Below are 23,868 nucleotides of genomic sequence, written 5' to 3'. Positions count from 1 at the left end.
TCAGGCATATTTGGTCACTGCATAACTGCAAGCTATTCAATGCTAACATGCTATTTAGGCTAGCTGTATGTCCATATTGCATCATTATGCCTCATTTGCAGGTATATTTGCGCTAATTGAATTTCCTTTACTTATATCCTCTTTGTATATAATTTAGTTTTGCATGTCTCATGACACATTATCTCTATGGAATATTGGCTGCATTTCAGATAGTTGTTTGTGTGCCATGTTGTTCCAGACCACAGCAAACATTACCTAGCTTGCCAAAGATTGTAATACAAACGTACATCTATTAAAAGATGCCATTTCCTTTAACTTGGACACACACATCTATACCTGTCATTTCCAGGAGTTATCTCACCTTCTGAGTAGCCTCTGATTTACTAATGGTTGTAAAAATGTGTAGAATAAATATTACATTTCAACATTTCTGTCAACGAAGATTTGCTTTAGCCTGCGACACATAGTCATTTTGACAGTAGGCTATTATAGCAAATATAGACACTTACGTCATGTTTTGTCTTCATAATGAGACTTATATACGGCTTTTCATTTTTTGCGGCTCCCGACAGATTAGTTTTTTTGTATTTTTGGTCCAGCATGGCTCTTTCAACATTTTGGATTGCCGACCCCTGTCCTATGCGATCCATCAGAAAACCTCCTCTCACTGAGCTGTCAGGCAAGCGCTGGTCGCCATGGGAACGAGGAAGCCGTACATTTGCGTAGGTCTCGCTGCGCTAACTTCTCAGCAGCTGATATTTCCAAGGCGGTAGTCAAAGTGGGTGGAAAGCGGATCACAATGTAATATTGAGGACCACCAGACTACACACACACACACATAAAGTGACACATCATATGCAATGTATATCTTTTAGGGTGACAAATCCGCCACTACGGGTGAGTAATCCTCACACATAAAAAAGCTTTCAATTCACAAAAGCATCTTTGTGAGGCAAAAAACAACAACAACCAGTGTGATATATTCTTCCATGCGGCACATTAGCCAGTAGCTGTAAGGCGAGTGCTCGATGTAAAGAAAGAAGAATGAATGAATCACACAAACAGCCCTTCAGGGTCAGGTTAATGTGATGGTGAAGGGAAGGCCCACCCCGCCCTCCAGCTAGCCCCCCGGGTCTAAATACCTGTGAAGCATAGGCGGGTCCACACAAGGTCTGCATGTACAGTTTACCCAAAACAGAGAAAAGCAGCAAAAACGGTGCCCAGACAACTTTTAAAACTTCTTTATAAACACACTTGGCAATTAAGACAAGCTGAGCTGGACATTTTTATCTTTTTATTTTTATCCATTGTTAATTGTGTTTTAGTTATAGAATGTTCTGTATTTATTGTGATTTTTATTATTTTTATATTTGTAATTTTTTTACCTTTGTGTGTTTTTTGCACAATTTTTAATGCATTTTAACTGTGTTTTATAGAATGCTTTGAGCTTATTGTGATTTTGATTATTGTTATTATTTCTAATATTTTACCTTTCTGTTTTAATCTGTACAGCCCTTTGGGGCAGTAGTCTGTTTTACAAATGTTCTTTATAAATTAATCTACGTCTTCCTTTTCTCTGCATTTCTGAATAATTGTTCCCTTATACTGTACATCAACAATGAATTTGACTTCTGAACCCTGTTTTCTACCTAATTTGAGTTTACGCTTTTCTAAGTATTTTTCAAAGCTTCTGGTGAAATCTAAGATAGTAAAAAAGGAGCAGAACGTAAAACCAGGGGTGTGAATCTTTGGGCGCCTGGCGATTTGATCCGACTCTGATTCCTGGGGTGACAAATGGATTCAGAATTTATTCTCAATTCAACAAGATTCTCGATTCAAACCAATTCTCACAATGTATTATTTGGTATCATATTCGTAATGAAACTTTTCAAAACAGATTACAGGTTAAAAAATCTTCTTGTGGTTGCAAGGAGATGGCCTAAAACCATGTTTTTGTATATTATATATATATATATATATATATATATATATATATATATATATATATATATATATATATATATATATATATATATAAAATAATTCATTAAAAATAAAAAAAATAAAAAAATATATATGCATAGATATGTATATAAAAATATACATATTTATGTATATGTATATATATATATATATATATATATATATATATATATATATATATATATATATATATATATATATATATACATGTATATATATATATATATATATATATATATATATATATATATATATATATATATATATATATATATATATATATATATATATATATATATATCTATCTATCTATCTATCTATCTATCTATCTATCTATCTATCTATCTATCTATCTATCTATCTATCTATCTATCTATCTATATATATATATATATATATATATATATATATAGTTGAGGTTTCTGTGGTTTATCCGTTATACAGCGCTCAGACCTTCAGTATATCAGTATGTGGAATTAAATTATGGAATGGATTAAGCAAAGCAATCAAACAATGTACTAATATGATCCACTTCAAGAAACTCTTCAAACTTAAAGAAGAAGAGCCATGATAAACATTCCGAATTTATTTCATCCATCCGTTCATTTTCAAAATAATCTTACTCATCTCACTATATGAAATGTAACTTACTTCACCGAGTATTATTTATGTATTTTTATTGTGATTACTTATGGTGTATATTGTGAATAAATTGAGAACAGGAAGTGAACAAAAGTTTTAGCAGGTTTCAGAGGAAAGTCCTGTGAAGAGCAGGGAAACCTGCGAAACAGGCTTGTCGGGAGAAAATAGCCTCTGTGTTTTTTCCTGACATAACGTATATGTATATATACAGTATATATATATATATATATATATATATATATATATATATATATATATATATATATATATAATTTTTTTTTTATTATTAATTTTTTTATTTAATTTTTTTATTTTTTTTAAATATTAATTTTGTTAGAATCGGGAGGAATACAAATCACGATTCGGAAGTGAATCGATTTTTTGTGCAACTAGAGAAGACATTTTGGTTTGGAACATTTGAGTTACGCCACGTAATTCAGGAGGTCACCACGTCTTTATTATTTATTTTAGGATGTATATAAATATTGTATGCATTTAATGTCTTATAAGCACGTCACACAGTTTTTAGAAACTCTTATAAACACGTCCACTTATGACACTTCACCCACTCTAAAAACCTATGCCATTTTAACATGAAACTTAAGTGGATACTCAAATCTCAATGTAGTCCGTAGTATTTTAAAATCTATGATGCACTGAGTAAACCTTGAAGTGGCAAGGGAAGGCTGTGTTGGTGCCTTGAGTACTGGCCGATACCGATATTGATTGGATACGATATCGGCACAGATAATACATACGTTTATTATACTGTAGTGTGGAAAGTTAAAAAAAAAAACTGGATTAAGTGAAATGAGTCAAACAGAGAACAATGGTAGGTATGAGAAACACTAACCTATTTATTATTAACCATCTAGAATTAACTTATGATGTCTTATGCTGCCACAAAAAAATCATAAAGTTAAGTTGAATGATGCGGACACGTTTGTTACTGGATGCTTTCCAATACGCTTCTGTCTTGGAGACTTGAACGTATAAGTACTATGCAACTATAATGATATGATACTTGTTTGTATTGACAAATTTTTTAGGCTGCAATATTGTTCAAGCGAGGACACGTATTATGTGTGTCTAGATTGTGTGCTTAGCTGTTGTGTAGCTGCTCGCTCCGAGTAGCCTATAGCCTACCATGTTTACCTTTTGTGAATGATTTCACTAAAATACCAAAAAGAGGAAGTGAAGTAAATTTGTGTTTATGCGGATATCCCATATCAATATCAGATATACCGTAGACCAGGCCTGGGCAATTAGTTTGACTCGGGGGTCCAAATTTAGAGAAAAAAATGTGTCTGGGGGCCGGCATATCTATTTTTAGGATCACTAATACAAAACCTCACAATAATGTCGGATTGAATGCTAAAAACATAATGACATATTAAAAAATTTCTATGAACGATAAAATACTGACTATTGACAAAATATGAACGTCATATTTGATGGACATATTTTACAATCAAGTGAAACGCAACAAAACTGCAACAAACACAGCGAAATATGAACCCGAAGGGTAAAAAACCCCCCACCTACAATCTGATATATCTGATACATCACTAAGTTTTATAACTTTGTTGTAAAAATCTCCCGATTGAAACACTCTGTGGAAACGCTTCCCACCCACACTGCTTAGTGCCTCGTCTGAGGTGCTATGACTTAAATGACCATAGTGACTAATTAGATTACCATAGTAACTAATTAGATGACCATAGTAACTGGTATATCATGCAAAAGCACAGATTCCAACCATTGAAATACTTTGTATAGTTGAAGACTTACGGTCATTAGAAAACATCACTGCACATCATAATGGCAGCTACACTTCCATCTTAAAGATCTAAAACAATTATTTGGGAATGTCCGGCGGTCCAGATTGAAAAGCTTAACGGGCCGCATGTGGCCCCCGGGCCTCAATTTGCCCAGGTCTGCTGTAGACTAAGAGTGTCCTTATGAGGTTTTTTTCCACAGCAATGGTCACATGACAGTAATAAGCCCTCTTGCCTTAGTTTTGTTCATGGACCTAAAGTTTGACATTGGGGCCATCTTTATGTCACGTTGTAGCCCAGCATTGTGTGTGTGTGTGTGTGTGTGTGTCCACTCCGTCAGATTGATGGACTTGTAGTGTGTGTAGTGTGACATGTCAGAGGGTGCTGCGGCGGCTCGCGTTCTTCCACGCGGTGGCCGAGGGGAGGAGGAGGCGGGCGTACAAGGAGCTCCTTCACTGCCACTGTCACGTTGATGGAGGACGGATTGGCTGGGCTGTGATCCGAGTGCTTCATCACTGTGATGTATGGGCCGCCCGGCCCCTCTCCCTGGCTTTTGTTTGCACGTCTGGCTAAATGTTTTCCCTCTGTTGAGCGCCTTTTGCAGCTCTGTTTTTTCCCCTCCACTGGAAGGACATCAGAGCGCAGGTGGTTTGTATTAGAACCCGAAAAATTCCACTCGTGACTTCACGGCGAATCACGGAGGAAGACTAAACATAAGTAAATACAAGATCGTTATGCACATGCAATGGTAGCACACAGTGCAATTACATCTTAAAGGTCCTCTATTTTGATGTTTCAATGACGTCCTGATAGTAATTTGTGTCTTTGAGCTTGTTCATGGGCCCCAGGCCTGTGAAACATCTAAGGGATGAGGCGCTTGCTTTTAAAGTTGCATATTTTCATGCAAAAACACCTTCCTCGTGACCATGATACCGCCATTGACCCGCCCACCGCTTGACAGAAGGCAGCGTTGTAAACCAGGCTTCGCTACACATCTTAAAAATCAATCGATGTTACCTAAAGGGATGGGCACCGTTCACATTTGACTTGATACGGTACTAGTTTCTAGTAGCTGGGAATCGATACTGGTATTCAGCGATAACCAGTTTTACAAAATTTTTGTACGGAGCCCCTAATGCAGGGGTCGGCAACCCGCGGCTCTAGAGCCGCATGCGGCTCTTTAGCGCCGCCCTAGTGGCTCTCTGGAGATTTTTCAAAAATGTATGAAGAATGGAAAAAGATGAGGGGAAAAAAATCAATTTTTTGTTTTAGTATGGTTTCTGTAGGAGGACAAACATGACACAAACCTCCCTAAATGTTATAAAGCACACTGTTTATATTAAACATGCTTCACTGATTCGAGTATTTGGCGAGCGCCGTTTTGTCCTACTAATTTTGGCGGTCCTTGAACTCACCGTAGTTTGTTTACATGTATAACTTTCTCCGACTTTCTAGGACGTGTTTTATGCCACTTCTTTTTCTGTCTCATTTTGTCCACCACACTTTTAACGTTGTGCATGAGGTGAGTTTTGTTGATGTTATTGACTTGTGTGGAGTGCTAATCAGACATATTTGGTCACTGCATGACTGCAAGCTAATCAATGCTAACATGCTATTTAGGCTAGCGATATGTACACTAATATTGCATCATTATGCCTCATTTGTAGGTATATTTGAGGTCATTTAGTTTCCTTTAAGTCCTCTTAATTAAATTTATATCTCATGACACATGTAATATGGCTTTTAATTTTTTGCGGCTCCAGACAGATTTGTTTTTGTATTTTTGGTCCAATATGGCTCTTTCAACATTTTGGGTTGCCGACCCCTGCCCTAAAGGGACATGGGGGAAATATTTTTTGTATAAATTTTTTTAAATTTTTCGTTTTTTTAGACATGTATGTCGTGCGCACGAGAAACTATCTCTCGTGCGCACGAGAAACTTTTTATAAAGTTATAAAAAATAAAAAATAAAAATTATTGATTTTTTGTATTTTCTTTTTTTTTTAGACATGTATCTCGAGATAGTTTCTCGTGCGCACGAGAAACTTTTTATAAAGTTATAAAAAAAAAATTAAAAAAATATTATTTTGTTGTATCTCGTGCGCACGAGAAACTTTCTCAAAAATTTGCTTCAAAAAAAAAAATTCTCGAGCGCTGTCTAAAAAAATAAAAAAATACAAAATTATATATATATATATATATATACTTTTTTTTTTTATAACTTTATAAAAAGTTTCTCGTGCGCACGAGATACATGTCTAAAAAAATAAAAATAAAAAATAAAATTATTTAAAAAAATATTTCCCCCATGTCCCTTTAGGGGCTCTGTATTTTTGCATGTTAAAAAATATTCATTGTGTTTGGTAAATCTCATTTTTATTGCAATATTTTAAAATTTGCTGATTATGATAACTGCTGTCCAGTTGGTATATCTTGTTTTATCGGAAATATGACCATATCACACCAATTCTCAAATCCCTTCACTGGCTTCCTGTTCCACTCAGGATTGAATACAAAGTCTCCCAGTGCCTCCATGGAAATGCCCCCCTCTACCTCAAAGAACTACTCACCCCCAAATCCTCCATTCGACACCTCCGTTCCGGACAGGCTAGCCTCCTCCAACCTCCGAGGACAAAGCTACGAACAGCCGCCGCTCCCAGTCTGTGGAACGCTCTCCCTGTCCACCTGAGGGCACCACAGACTGTGGATGCTTTTAAAAAAGGCTTAAAAACCTTTCTTTTTAAAAAAGCCTTTTTTTTTTAGATATATGCATACTAGTTCTAGCTATTTGGCTGTTTTATTTTTTATTTTTTATTATCTTTTTATTTTTTTAATACACTGTAGCACTTTGAGGTTGTTTACTCAACGTAAAGTGCTTTTTACAAATAAAATCTATTATAATTATTATTATTATTATCATCATCATATTATCATTTGCAAGTTAATAAGTTGCAGTTACAGTTGCAACTCCCAAGACTATAAATGGCAGCAGGGTATAATTTATGGTGTGTTTATTTGTTTTTTGTTGCGCCCTTAAAAGTGTCAATACTGTAAGCATTGTACTTATTACAGAACAGCTGTTTGGTAGTGACGTGCATCTTAGTTGTAGTTTTCCATCCATCCATTTTCTACCGCTTGTCCCGTTCGGGGTCACGGGGGGTGCTGGAGCCTATCTCAGCTGCATTTGGGCGGAAGGCGGGGTACACCCTGGACAAGTCGCCATCTCATCACAGGGCAAACACAGATAGACAGACAACATTCACACTCACATTCACACACTAGGGCCAATTTAGTGTTGCCAATCAACCTATCCCCAGGTGCATGTCTTTGGAAGTGGGAGGAAGCCGGAGTACCCGGAGGGAACCCACGCAGTCACGGGGAGAACTTGCAAACTCCACACAGAAAGATCCTGAGCCCAGGATTGAACCCAGAACCTTCATATTGCGAGGCACACGCACTAACCCCTGTTTCACCGTGCTGCCCCTAGTTGTAGTTTTCATTAACAAATTTGGAAGTGTTGAAATCGCCATGTAAAGTTGCTAATGCTAATCAATAACATGTCAATAACAAAGCCAATGTATTTTAGCATCAACCTGGCACATTTTTGGAAAAGTGTCGCATTACATTATGTATTTTGGAGCGTTATTTGATTAGTTTTTTTGTTGAAAATTGCAACATTACCTAGAGTAAGTTTAGTTGAGTCCGCACTCACTCAGTGCTGCTGGAGTGATTGCCAAGTGGAAAGAGGCTAAAAGTTGGCAATCGGGCGTGACGTCACGCGCAACCCAAGTACCGTAATATGGCACTGTTGAATTTTCCGGGTTTTAACGGCGGAATTCGGTAGGTGCCAAAAAAGTACAGGATTCGGTACCCATTCCTAGTTTACCAGTCAGCGGCAGACGTGGGCGTTGTAAGCTTGAGAATCGTATTTTCATTTGCGAATATGCAAACTTACCATGATTTTGCTGTTAAAATATGAGCGCAAAGTAATGTTAGCACTTTTGCTAGTGTTGCTAAAGTTTGTGTCCACCTGCCCAACTCCTTACGATGTTCTGCGTGATATCTATTGTAACTTCTATCGAGTTGGACGAGTGCTCAGTTACAGTGTATGTGAGACTAAATTAGGTTTGTACGGTATACCGGTATTAGTATAGTACCGCGATACTAATGAATCATACTCGGTACTATACCGCCTCTAAAAAGTACCAAAATGTAAACAAACGCCATTGGTGGATCTACACCTGACATCCACTGTAATGATACCAAGTACAAGAGCGTATCTAGTCACTACTACTATGATTACCTCAATATTTTTTGGCATCACAACATCTTCTTTTGTTTTTTTTGGAATTTATATTATGTTTATAAACTCAGGAAAGATGTCTCTGGACACATCAGGACTTTATATATGACCAATATATAAAGTAATCCTGTAACGACTTGGTATCGGATTGATACCCAAATTTGTGGTATCATCCAAAACTAATGTAAAGTATCAAACAACAGAAGAATAAGTAAATATTACATTTTAACAGAAGTGTAGATAGAACATGTTAAAAGAGAAAGTAAGCAGATATTAACAGTAAATGAACAAGTAGATTAATAATTAATTTTCTACCACTTGTCCTTGATAATTTTGACAAAATAATAGAATGGAAAATGACACAATATGTTACTGCATATGCCAGCAGCTACATTAGGAGCCTTTGTTTGCTTACTTACTAATAAAAGACAAGTTGTCTTGTATGTTCACTATTTTATTTAAGGACTAACATGCAATAAGAAACATATGTTTAATGTACCGTAAGATTTTTTGTTAAAATAAAGCAATAAATGCAATTTTTTGTGGTCCCCTTTATATAGAAAAGTACCGAAAAGTATCGAAATAATTTTGTTACTGGTACCGGTACCAAAATGTTGGTATTGGGACTAGACTAAATAAAGTGCACAAAAGTGCTTTTTGGAGACACACCCTTGTTGCGCTAATCAGCAATAATGCTACAGACACACAAAACGTTATGTTTACCAAAACCTACTACAAAGGGGTGAAAAATACTATCATATGGGAACTTTAAAACACAGGTTAAAATTTGTATTGCTTCAGTGATTTCCTTCTACAAAAGCAAGAACCATATTTGTTTTACTTGCTTATGCAACACAAGATGGCCAAGATAGCGTAGTCCAAAGGTCAGATTCCTATTAATTTTGCAATGTATTGACCAACCCAAACGGATCGAACGAGTATTGAAACGTTTATAACGTGTTGTCTTTCCTGTCAAGACGGCATAAACACTCTGTTCCAGACAGGACTGTGTTTGCCGCCCCTTTAAATTACTGTAAACCGTCCTCTGCGGGCAGGGTGTGGCTGCGTTCGTGTCTTCCCCTGGGTCGGGGTCCCGCACTGTAATCAGATGACAAGCATATTGTCTGGTGGCTAAGTCCAGGATTACTTCGCTAACCTTCTCATAGCCTGTCGGGAAACAATGAGGGAGGACAGAGGGAGTGTTTGGAAAGTTCTCCTCTTACGTGGACGCCTCTTTGACTCAATGAGTCTTATGTTGTATTTACAGGAGGAACCATATTTGCTAACACAGGTGAAGGTTTAAAATGGACCCTGATTGCATGGCTGTGCAAGGAGCATGTAGTTTATCCTAAACAGATGATCAGAAACTATCAATGTAATAAATATATTCAACAATAGTAGATTTTTTACTCAAAGGAACCATATTTGTTTTTCGACAGTAGAACTTTGGGATGTCCTTTAGAAAATCGACAACAATTGTTAAAATGATATAAAAAATTATAATTAAAAAAAAAAAAAAAAAAAAAAATATATATATATATATATATATATATATATATATATATATATATATATATATATATATATATATATATATATATATATATATATATATATATATATATATATATATATATATATATATATATATGTGCATATACATACCTCAATCAATCAAAGCTTATTTATATAGCCCTAAATCACGAGTGTCTCAAAGGGCTGCACAAGCCACAATGACATCCTCAGCTCAGATCCCACATCAGGGCAAGGAAAAACTCAACCCAATGGGTATACATACATACATATATCTATACATATACATATATATACATATACACACACAATACATGCATACATATATGTATACATATAAATATATATAAATATACATGATTTGAATAATAAAGTAAACATAAAAGTAAACAGTAACTTTTTTATTCAAAGGAACCATATTTGTTTTTCGACAGTAGGACTTTGGGATGTCCTTTGGAAAATCACCAACAATTGTTAAAATTATGTCAAAAAATTATAACTAAAAAATATGTATTTATATATGTGTGTATATACATATACTGTAAATATACATGTATACATCGGTACATATACTGTATATACATATACATATACATACATATGTATACATATACATATTTATATACATATATGTTTACATATAAATATATATACATAAGATATATAATTTATATAATAAGTAAACACAAAAGTAAATATTGTATTGTATATACCAATGGTTTTTAAAACTTTTTGACCTCACGGTCTAACTTTGCCACTACAGAGGGGCCCCGGGACCCGCTCAAATATTAACACTGAATTAGTAATCATATTCAATAATTTGATATTGTCATTACTGCCACAAGTGGTGGAAAATTGTATTACAAGTGAGTTCCGCGACAGCCCAGGTGACAAAAAATATACCATATTACATTTCATATAATTATATGAGGGGTGCTCGCGGCCCAACTTTGGGCCCTCGGGTTAAGAAAGACTGGTATCTACTACATTAAGGGCTTGTTTTTTTTGCTCCGCCAATGAACTGAGCAAGGAAATGTTACTAATGAAAATATTATAAAAAAAATCTTAATAAAATTCATATTCAAAACTAATTTATTGAAGTTAAAAATGGTTTTGGGGTAAATTTGAGAAATGTCTAAGTACTTCAATTAGTGTTGTGTAAAGGCTTAATCACTTAGATAAGTACTCACATACTCACCAGGGGCTTATCATCCTGACAGTATATCAAAAATAGGATTTTTTTATTTTGAAGTTTTTTGAAGTTTAAAACTGCCAAATCAAACTGGTTTGGCATTACAAATTCTGTGATTTATACACTATTTTCGCAATTTTTCCTCTATTTAATGACTTTTATTGTCGTTAAAATTCAGTGGGAACATCCTCACAATGCTAAAACAGGGAACAAAATCATAGTTAAGATATCTATTATTGAAGGCAAGCGGTTGAACACAAATAAAGTCGTAGATATAAGTTAACTTATTTAAAATTGTAGACAGGTTGCTAGTAATATATAATAAATGTCCAATTATGAAACGAGTGCTATCATCACTATTAATTAGTGGCTTTTATCTGGGCTTTTTTTAATCTCCGCTCGCCTCTTCATTCAAAGCGTCCAATTAGGACGTGGCGCTGCCATCCCATAATCACGCCGGCTGGTAAACAGAGTGGGAAAATGTTGTGTTAGTTGATGCCGCCAATTAATTATATTGCAAGTCATTTAAAAATCTATAAAAGAAGTATAAACCGGTTGAGGCTGTTTGAGAAATTGTAAGTATGGTATTAAAAAATGCAATACGTGTATTTCAATGGCCTTGAGCGTTGTTATATTGGAGCCTTTTTTTTTTTTAAGGAGCGCTGTCTTAAAAAGGAGTAAAGTGTAAATTATGCATATCATTCCTTCCCTTCGCCAACCAACCCCCCCCACCCCCGATCCTCCTCCAGCCCTTTCCAGTGCTCCTTTTTTTTTTTTTTTTTTCCGCAGGAAAACATGGCCGCAGTCCATGCGTGCTTTGTCCCGCTCGCTGGACTCCCCTTCCCCGCAGGTGGTCTCCTCACGCTGGCGGGTGGGAGGTGGAGGTGTCAGAGTGCTGCCTAGGAGAGGCTCTCTTTGGGTGCTGGAGGGAAGGAAGGATCCTTGTGTGTACGTGTGAGCAATCAAGTGTGTGGTGGTGTGAGGCCGATGTTTTCCTCTCCGGGCAACGCGACTGGAAAACTACTTTTGTTTTCCCTACGACAAAAACGTGCTACTGTGAGTACACGGAAACAACGGCGGGGATGGAATAGGAGTAGGCTAAGCACGTCTCGAGGCCGTGGCGAGGACACGATTACAAACCCCGTTTCCATATGAGTTGGGAAATTGTGTTAGATGTAAATATAAACGGAATACAATGATTTGCAAATCCTTTTCAACCCATATTCAATTGAATGAACTACAAAGACAAGATATTTGATGTTCAAACTCATAAACTTTATTTTTTTTTTGCAAATAATAATTAACTTAGAATTTCATGGCTGCAACATGTGCCAAAGTAGTTGGGAAAGGGCATGTTCACCACTGTGTTACATGGCCTTTCCTTTTAACAACACTCAGTAAACGTTTGGGAACTGAGGAGACACATTTTTGAAGCTTCTCCGTTGTGGTATTTTAGGCTTCATAATGCGCCACACATTTTCAATGGGAGACAGGTCTGGACTACAGGCAGGCCAGTCTAGTACCCGCACTCTTTTACTATGAAGCCACGTTGATGTAACACGTGGCTTGGCATTGTCTTGCTGAAATAAGCAGGGGCGTCCATGGTAACGTTGCTTGGATGGCAACATATGTTGTTTCAAAACCTGTATGTACCTTTCAGCATTAATGGCGCCTTCACAGATGTGTAAGTAATACACTAATACACCCCCATACCATCACAGATGCTGGCTTGTCAACTTTGCGCCTATAACAATCCGGATGGTTTTATTTCCTCTTTGGTCCGGAGGACACGACGTCCACAGTTTCCGAAAACAATTTGAAATGTGGACTCGTCAGACCACAGAACACTTTTCCACTTTGTATCAGTCCATCTTAGATGAGCTCAGGCCCAGCGAAGCCGACGGCGTTTCTGGGTGTTGTTGATAAACGGTTTTCGCTTTGCATAGGAGAGTTTTAACTTGCACTTACAGATGTAGCGACCAACTGTAGTTACTGACAGTGGGTTTCTGAAGTGTTCCTGAGCCCATGTGGTGATATCCTTTACACACCGATGTCGCTTGTTGATGCAGTACAGCCTGAGGGATCGAAGGTCACGGGCTTAGCTGCTTACGTGCAGTGATTTCTCCAGATTCTCTGAACCCTTTGATGATATTAAGGACCATAGATGGTGAAATCCCTAAATTCCTTGCAATAGCTGGTTGAGAAAGGTTTTTCTTAAACTGTTCAACAATTTGCTCACGCATTTGTTGACAAAGTGGTGACCCTCGCCCCATCCTTGTTTGTGAATGACTGAGCATTTCATGGAATCTACTTTTATACCCAATCATGGCACCCACCTGTTCCCAATTTGCCTGTTCACCTGTGGGATGTTCCAAATAAGTGTTTGATGAGCATTCCTCAACTTTATCAGTATTTATTGCCACCGTACCCAACTTCCTTGTCACGTGTTGCTGGCATCAAATTCTAAAGTTAATGATTATTTGCAAAAAAAAACAAAAAAAAGTATCCGTTTGAACATCAAATATGTTGTCTTTGTAGCATATTCAACTGAATATGGGTTGAAAATGATTTGCAAATCATTGTATTCCGTTTATATTTACATCTAACACAATTTCCCAACTCATATGGAAACGGGGTTTGTATAACTGACACGTTCTTTTGGCTTACGTCTTGAAATCCCACGTCCAATCATGCATCTAAGACTCGTGTCTACAAGGGTCACCCAGACAACAACAACAATGACGGCCCCCAACGAAGAGATAAAGGCTTGGGTTACGTTTCTGCGTGGTCATTAACGTTAAAGTACCGCTGATAGTCTCACACACACACTAGGTGTGGTGAAATTACCCTCTGCATTTCAATCAATCAATCAATCAATGTTTATTTATATAGCCCTAAATCACAAGTGTCTCAAAGGGCTATTTGACCCATCCCCTCGTTCCTTGTTCCACCCCCTGGGGGGTGAGGGGAGCAGTAAACAGCAGCGGTGACCACGCTCGGGAATCATTTTGGTGATTTAACCCCCAATTCCAACCCTTGATGCCGAGTGCCAAGCAGGGAGGTATTAGGTCCCATTCTGGCCCCCTCGGCCGGAACTCACCACCTACCGATCACAGGGCGGACACTCTAACCATCAAGTTGTCATGAACCCTTTTGAAGTTGTACTCATTCTAACTGTTGCAAAGTCAAAATGTTTAACTCATTTAGGACATGTAGCACTCTCTGTAATCAATGCTGCCACTTTAGGTGCTAGCATGCTAACAGTTAGCATGCTACTTTTGTAGGCGTAAAACTAACGGTCATGGATATCAGCGCAATGGCCTTGAGGTTAGAGCAGTGGTTCTTAACCTTGTTGGAGGTACTGAACCCCACCAGTTTCATATGCGCATTCCCCGAACCCTTATTTAGTGAATTTTTTTTTTCTTTTTCTTAATTTAATCTTAATTTATAAATATTAATCATGAAATGATGTTATTATATTAAAAAAATACTAATAAAGATATATTTTACAAACAGAAAGTTACAGGAATGTAAACATGATCCCATGTTTACATCTCATTGTGCAACATGTGAATGTTTTAGTGGGAACTAAATGCGATATCGGAAAGGGGTACAAATTATTTCCAAAGCAGGACCCCCACCCAGACATACAATACTAGTACACAGCTCATGAAAAACAATATGTTGTGTTACTGTCATTGTAATTGGGCCAAAACACTTATTTTAGAAAATAATTCCATGGAAATGACAGCTGTCATTTGATTATAGTAATAAAACATTTAACTTGGTATTTAGTCAGGTTTGGGACAGGTGTGCTGCTGGTGTGGCCACAGTGTGCACATCTAAGTTAAAGTACCAATGATTGTCACACACTAGATGTGGTGAAATTTGTCCTATGCATTTGACCCATTACCCTTGTTCACCCCCTGGGAGGTGAGGGGAGCAGTGAGCAGCAGTGGTGCCGCGCTTGGGAATCATTTTTGGTGATTTAACCCCCCAATTCCAAGCCTTGATGCTGAGTGCCAAGCAGGGAGGTAATGGGTCCCATTTTTATAGTCTTTGGTATGACAACCTACCGATCTCAGGGCGGACACTCTAACCACTAAGCCACTGAGTAAGTCTCAAGGAGTTTTTGCGTTTGCTCCCGCATATGGAAAATTAGAGTGAACATTGTTTGGGGGTATCCATAATACACCGATAGGGAGAAGTTTTTATTTACACAATGAGTCGGGTGTGTCCTGACCTCCGCGGCGGAGGCTCCGCCGAACCCCAGAGGCCGACTCACCGAACCTCTGTTTTGAGAAACTTCCTTTATATTTATTATAGCAAATAATACATTGCGAGAATCGGTTTGAATCGAGAATCATGTTGAGAATTGATTCTGAATCAAGAATCGACTCTGAATGGAATCATCACCTCAGGAATCAGAATCTGATCGTGAGGCGCCCAAAGATTCACACCTCAATTAGGATCCGTGCGCTACATTTACATAATATCTTTATAAGCTATCCGAGACTCAATAAGTCATCGCTTCATAATGAAGAGTTGGAGAAACTGTTCTTACCTGGACGGAGTTGAGCCTGCAGTAGCCATTGAGGGGGAAGCGGATGACGTGCGTCGGGTCCTGGTTCCAGCCGGCGTTGACGGAGTTGCACATGACGTCTCCCGTCTCGGGGAAGATCTCCTCGATGAGGACCTTCTCGCCGCTGAGGGCGATCCGCTCGCCCAGGTCGGGGGTGACGCGCACCACCAGGCAGTCGCAGGGCTGCGCCATGCGCCGCTGCTCGCGCTCCTGCTTCCAGCGCTCCAGCTCCTTGATCATGGGCGTCAGCTGGTAGTAGCGCGCCTCCTCGTACAGCAGCTGGAAGTCCTGCAGGGGGCGTTTGAAGCGTCCACAGTCAGAGGGGCAGCCATGTAAACAATATTGTTATTGCTGTGGTTGTCGTTGGCATTGGACGGGAGGCCAGGTCCAACTTGCTTTATCATCTTTTTTTTAATGTAAATTGCAACCACTAGAGTTAGGCTATGTCAGGGGTCGGCAACCCGCGGCTCCGGAGCCGCATGCGGCTCCTTGACCACTCTGATGCGGCTCAGCTACATACATGCCGACCCCCCCGATTTTCCCAGGAGATTTATGGATCTCAGTGTCTCTCATAGATTACTCCCAGGGAAAATATAATCCTATTTACACTCTAATTACTAAATAAAGGGCGTGCCCTAATTGCACTGCAGTAATTGTCCTCTATAGCATTTACATACAGCGTGCCAGTCCAGCCACATGTTGCATGTTGTTATTACTTGCACACACAAAAGCATACTTACTCATCAGCCACACAGTTTACACTGACGGTAGCCGTATCAAACAACTTTAACATTGTTACGTTACAAATATGCGCCACACTGTGAACCCACACCAAAAAAGAATGAAAAACACATTTCTGGAGAACATCCCACCGTAACACAACATAATCACAACACAACCATTACCCAGAATCCCATGCAGCCCTAACTCTTCCGGTCTACATTATACACCCCCGCTACCACCAAATCCCCCCACACATCAACACCCCCCCCCCCCCCCCCCCCCTCTCCGTGCGTTGGTTGAGCGGAAGAGTTAGGGCTGCATGGGATTCTGGGTATTGGTACCGTCAGTGTAAGATGTGTGGCTGCTGAGTTAGTACGCCTTGCTGTCACTTACGTGAGCAAGCTGAAATTGCATTCTACGTATGGTTAAGCAGGTACACTGTTAGGGCAGACTGTAGAGGGCGCCAAATGCAGTGTCATCACGCTCTGATATTCGGGAGTCTCCCGGGAAAAATGAGAGGGTTGACAAGCATGACGCTATCTAGCGCCATTCATTCCAAACTCGCGGGCTGCACTAGCATCAAATTTCCACATTAAAGTGCGTGCCGGTGCGTGTGTCGGAGACCCCTGGTTAACATAGCACAAAGCATTTAAGCTTTGTATGCAGTGTTTTTCATTTTAAATTTTAATTTTTTTTTTCTGGCTCCCATTACTTTCTTTAATTTGTGAAACTTGCCAAAATGGCTCTTTGAGTGGTAAAGGTTGCCGACCCCTAGGCTATGTCTACATTAAGCCGGATAACCCCTTAAACGAATAATTATTTAGCCTCAGCCCCGTGTCAAATTACACTAAACTAGGGAGGTCCGATAATATCGGACTGCCGATATTATCGGCCGATAAATGCATTAAAATGTAATATCGGAAATTATCGGTATCGGTTTCAAAATTGTCGGTATCGGTTTCAAAAAGTTAAAATGTATGACTTTTTAAAACGCCGCTGTGTACACGGACGTAGGGAGAAATACAGAGCGCCAATAAACCTTAAAGGCACTTCCTTTGCGTGCCGGCCCAGTCAATCAATCAATCAATCAATCAATCAATGTTTATTTATATAGCCCTAAATCACAAATGTCTCAAAGGGCTGACATAATATCTACGGCTTTTCCCAAACACAAGAGAATGCAATGCATACTTGGTCAACAGCCATACAAGTCACACTGAGGGTGTCCGTATAAACAACTTTAACACTGTTAAAAATATGCGCCACACTGTGAACCCACACCAAACAAGAATGACAAACACATTTCGGGAGAACATCCGCACCGTAACACAACATAAACACAACAGAACAAATACCCAGAGCCCCTTGCAGCACTAACTCTTCCGGGACGCTACAATATACACCCCCCCCCCCACCTCAACCCCGCCCACCTCAATGGGGGCCATTTTAATATATTTTAATTTTGTTTAAAAAAAAAAAGCTACATTACATATGTTTAAATAAAAACTTACTGTCAGCTTTGTGTTAAAGTGTCAAAATAAAAAAAGAACAAACAAAGTAATGTAATGAGAAAAATGTGAAATGTTGATACTAATAACTAATATTAATAAATACACTGTCACTTATAACACAAAGCTATAAGTAGTATTTACAAAAATCAAAATCAATTGTTTTGCTTTTTTCGCATTTCATCACAAATGTTTGTTCTTTTTTATTTTTATTTTTTTACTGTTATTTTTTTTTAATCCAGCTATATGCTGCGGGCCAACAAAACTGTATCTGTGGGCTGCACTTTGGACGCCCTTGTGTTAGTATAATGATTTTTGCATGGTCAGATTGCAGGCAATACATGCAATTTTTCTGTCAAAATTGAATGAACGCATACTTTTAGCAGCAAAGATGAATTGTTTTATTAATGCACATTAATATTATGCTAGATCCACTCGACGTCCATTGCACCGGTCGCCCACACTGCAAAAAGTCAGTGTTCAAAAACAAGAAAAGAAAAATACTAAAATTAGGGGTATTTTATTTGAACTAAGCAAAATTATCTGCCAATAGAACAAGAAAATTTGGCTTGTCAAGACTTTCCAAAACAAGTAAAATTAGCTAACCTCAATGAACCCAAAAATACCTTAAAATAAGTATATTCTCACTAATAACAAGTGCACTTTTCTTCGTAGAAAAAAAATTAGACCTTTTTGCTCAATATGTTGAAAAATATTTTTAAATTAAGTAAATTCTAGTGCCATTATCTTGACATAATGATATGCGCTCGGCATTACATTTCTTGAAACCAGCAAACTTATACTAAAAACTAATTTATTGTTCTTAATGGAAAGGCAACAAGGCAAGCGCTTGTTACTCTCGGGGTCTCCTAGCCGCTCAGGCAAATCATATGGTCTAAAAATGCATTTTTCCATCGATAACATGACATCATCGCGCCAAGTGTGTGCTCTTTCAGTCAATTAGTGCGCATATATACAGCCCGGCCCCCGGCCAAACATTTTTTAATTGTAATTTTGAAGAATTCATCTGAATGTGCATGAACTATTTCTGTTCAAAATAGTTAGAAATGTCACATGCGAAATGTCTAAATAATAACTGTCAGTTTGCTGTACTGTGCCAACTGTACTACTTTATGAGTGCGTATTTTCTCTTGTTTCATTGAAAATAAAACAGCAAAGTCCATTTGGCTGTCATCTGTTTTAATCATGAGTCACTTGTCAAAGTCAAGATTTTTTTTTTCATGCCTGAAATAAGGAATTATTACTTTGAAAAAGTAGTTTTATACTTGTGAGTGTTGATGACACAGCTTTGCAACACTTGATATTCTAGTTTCAAGCATGTTTTACTAAATATAGGTCATAAAATCTCAGCAACAAGCTGTAACATCTTACTGAGATCATTTAGGACCAAAACTCTTAAAACAAGTAAAACACTCTAACATAAAATCTGCTTAGTGAGAATAATTATTTTATCAGACAGAAAATAAGCAAATATCACCCTTATTTGAGATATTTAATCTTACTTAGATTTCAGTTTTTGCAGTGCAGGGGGGGAGATCCCCACATCTGCGGTTCCCCCCAAGGTTTCTCATTGTTATCCCATTGGATTGAGCTTTTTTTTGCCCTGATGTGGGATCTGAGCCGAGGATGTCGTTGTGGCTTGTGCAGCCCTTTGAGACACTCGTGATTTAGGGCTATATAAGTAAACATTGATTGATTGATTGATTGACGTCATTTCCAGGCTTTCGCGGGCCACATCTGGCCCCCGGGCCTTGTGTTTGACACATGTGGCCTGGTTGTGAGCAAACAAAGATTTGGCCTAGTATTGCAAATATGTGTTTATCAGCGTGAGAAATGCATGTATGTAGAGAGGGAGCTGCATCAACGATGACCTTTGACCGGAAGGAAAACCTCCCGAGTAAACAAACAGAAGCATGTCACAGTATCTTCTAGCATCCCCGTGCTGGCCTTGTAGCCTTTAGCGTGTTTCCGACTCCTGCAGCGAGGCCACGGCGGTGCGTCATCGTGCATGCAGACGGTTTGCAGCAGATTGCCTCCCTCTACTCCCCCGACGGGCAGAGCTCGCCCGGGGGCGCCTTGCCCCTCCGCACATTTGCCTCTCATTTCCCGCAAGAGCAGATGGCGCCCGTCGTTCGGTGCTACCACGGGAGGAGAATGGAGATTCTGCGTTGTAAGCAGATGGAAGGTGAGGAGACGATGTGTGTGCAAGCCAAGGCGATGATCAGACAGCGAGGGCTTTAATGTATGCCCGGTGTATGTAAATGAGGCCCGACATTAAGCGGCGATTACAACCAGATATAATTAGGCTACAGCTAAACCCCGCTGCTAAACAATTAGTAATTAATACAAATGTGTTCCGATTAGGAGGACAACGACTGACAGCTTCATTCACTCTTGTGGTGCAGTACTACGGCCATACTTGCCAACCCTCCCGATTTTCCCGGGAGACTCACGAACTTCAGTGCCCCTCCCGAAAATCTCCCGGGGCAACCATTCTCCCGATTTCCACCCGGACAACAATATTGGGGGCGTGCCTTAAAGGCACTGCCTTTAGCGTCCTCTCCCACCTGAAAAGGAGACTATTATATATGTCTCCGTTACCCATAGGTTTATCTATAACCCATAAAGTAGGTAGGCACGGAGCTATTTCTCAGCGTGTGTTTATTCCAGCCGGCACGTTAATACACTGACACACAACATCCGGATTCCCATCATGCATTGCTTCAAAACTACGGCAAGTAGTAATGTCCAAAAAACATAACGGAGACGAAGCAGAAGAACGAAGAAGAGACATGGCGACGACGAGTAAGAAGAAGAAATACGTATGCTTGCAAGTTCCAAAATGATTGGAAAAAAAATATTTTAGTTCATCCAGGACAGCTCGAAGGGGAAGGGGTATGCTGCCTGCACATTTTGTAGATCAGACTTTTATGTGTGTGTATGTGTGTAAATAAATGAAGACTGAAATTCAAGCATTATGTATACACTACCGTTCAAAAGTTTGGGGTCACCCAAACAATTTTGTGGAATAGCCTTCATTTCTAAGAACAAGAATAGACTGTCGAGTTTCAGATGAAAGTTCTCTTTTCTGGCCATTTTGAGCATTTAATTGACCCCACAAATGTGATGCTCCAGAAACTCAATCTGCTCAAAGGAAGGTCAGTTTTGTAGCTTCTGTAACGAGCTAAACTGATTTCAGATGTGTGAACATGATTGCACAAGGGTTTTCTAATCATCAATTAGCCTTCTGAGCCAATGAGCAAACACATTGTACCATTAGAACACTGGAGTGATGGTTGCTGGAAATGGGCCTCTATACACCTATGTAGATATTGCACCAAAAACCAGATATTTGCAGCTAGAATAGTCATTTACCACATTAGCAATGTATAGAGTGTATTTCTTTAAAGTTAAGACTAGTTTAAAGTTATCTTCATTGAAAAGTACAGTGCTTTTCCTTCAAAAATAAGGACATTTTAATGTGACCCCAAACTTTTGAACGGTAGTGTATATATATATATATATATATATATATATATATATATATATATATATATATATATATATATATATATATATATATATATATATATATATATATATATATATATATATATATAATAAAATAAATATTTATATATATGGCTAGAATTCACTGAAAGTCAAGTATTTATTTTATTTATAAAGATATATAAGAAATACTTGAATTTCAGTGAATTCTAGCTATAAATATACTCCTCCCCCTTATTCAATTGAATACACTGCAAAGACAAGATATTTAATGTTCAAAATAAGAAACGTATTAATTTTTTTTGCAAATAATTATTAACTTAGAATTGAATGGCAGCAACACATTGCAAAAAAGTTGGCATAGGCGTTTCTGGGTGTTGTTGATAAATGGCTTTCGCTTTGCATAATATAGTTTTAACATGCACTTACAGATGTAGCGACAAACTGTAGTTACTGACAGTGGTTTTCTGAAGTGTTCCTGAGTCCATGTGGTGATATTCTTTACACACTGATGTTGGTTTTTGATGCAGTACCGCCTGAGGGATCGAAGGTTGGTTTTCAGCCCTGCTGCTTACGTGCAGTGATTTCTCCAGATTCTCTGAACCTTTTGATGATATTACGGACCGTAGATGGTGAAATAAAGTTAAAGTTAAAGTACCACTGATAGTCACACACACACCAGGTGTGGTGAAATTACTCTTTGCGTTTGACCCATCCCTTTGTTCCACCTCCTGGGAGGTGAGGGGAGCAGTGAGCAGCAGCGGTGGCCACACTTGGGAATCATTTTGGTGATTTAACCCCCAATTCCAACCCTTGATGCTGAGTGCCAAGCAGGGAAGTAATGGGTCCCATTTTTATAGAAATCCCATTGCGTGTGCTAAATAATTATATTTGCAGTTTCTCCTTCCAGCATTGTGGACGTTCTGATGAGCCGCATATATACAAGTATTTGGCATATTCCTGAGGACAGACACGCTAAATGGATTGTGCTCCTTATTCTGCTCACTAATGAGACACAATCCTCTGCACACAGGTTTAGTAGATCAGCTTTGTGTGTTGTTAAGTTTGCACGTGTTTAAATTAGTGTTGACTGATACCAATATTTTGGTACTGGTACCAAAAATGTATTTTGATTCTTTTCAGTACTTTTCAGTACTTTTCTAAATAAAGGGGACCACAAAAAATGGCATTATTGGCTTTATTTTAACAAAAAATCTTAGGGTACATTAAACATATGTTTCTTATTGCAAGTTTGTCCTTAAATACAATAGTGAACATACTAGACAACTTTTCTTTAATTAGTAAGTAAACAAACAAAGGCTCCTAATTAGTCTGCTGCCTGGGAGGTGAGGGGAGCAGTGAGCAGCAGCGGTGGCTGCGCTCGGGAATCATTTTGGCGATTTATCCCCCAATTCCGACCCTTGATGCCGAGTGCCAAGCAGGGAGGTAACGGGTGCCATTTTTATAGTCTTTGGTATGACTTGGGCGGGGTTTGAACTCACGACCTACCGATCTCAGGACGGACACTCTAACCACAATACCTAAATTCCTTGCAATAGCTGGTTGAGAAATGTTGTTCTTCAACAATTTGCTCATGCATTTGTTCACAAAGTGGTGACCCTCGCCCCATCCTTGTTTGTGAATGACTGAGCATTTCACGGAAGCTGCTTTTATACCCAATCATGGCACTCACCTGTTTCTAAATATCCTGTTTACCTGTGGGATGTTCCAAATTAGTGTTTGATGAGCATTCCTCAACTTTCTCAGTCTTTTTTGCCACTTGTGCCAGCTTTTTTGAAACATGTTGCCGGCATCAAATTCCAAATGATCTAATATTTGCAAAAAAATAACAACGTTTTACAGTTCGAACGTTAAGTATCTTGTCTTTGCAGTCTATTCAATTAAATATAAGTTGAAAAGGATTTGCAAAACATTGTATTTTGTTTTTATTTAAGATTTTACACAACGTGCCAACTTCACTGGTTTTGGGTTTTGTAAAACCATGAAAAAGCTGCCTGGCTGCAGCTGACATAAACCCGCACTGAGACGCTCCCCTTTAGGCGGCTCTCCGTATCAAAGTGCCTCATTCATCC

At 38.5% G+C, this 23,868-nt stretch overlaps 1 protein-coding gene across 4 annotated transcripts in view; it reads right to left on the bottom strand.

Moving 5' to 3' along the window:
• LOC133631252 (BTB/POZ domain-containing protein kctd15) overlaps positions 1 to 23,868 on the bottom strand; it is a 91,304-nt gene that overhangs the window by 15,685 nt on the left and 51,751 nt on the right. For all 4 annotated transcript variants that reach the window (XM_062023424.1, XM_062023444.1, XM_062023439.1 and 1 more), the window contains one exon: positions 15,996 to 16,301. In XM_062023424.1, the coding sequence (XP_061879408.1) occupies positions 15,996 to 16,301 (306 nt within the window). The remainder of the gene's footprint in view (positions 1 to 15,995; positions 16,302 to 23,868) is intronic.

This window comes from Entelurus aequoreus, linkage group LG02 (genome assembly GCF_033978785.1).
Source record: "Entelurus aequoreus isolate RoL-2023_Sb linkage group LG02, RoL_Eaeq_v1.1, whole genome shotgun sequence".
In the NCBI taxonomy this organism is placed as follows: Eukaryota; Metazoa; Chordata; class Actinopteri; order Syngnathiformes; family Syngnathidae; genus Entelurus; species Entelurus aequoreus.
The sequence above is the reverse complement of the archived record's forward strand: the minus strand, read 5'-3'. Positions and strand labels throughout refer to the sequence as shown.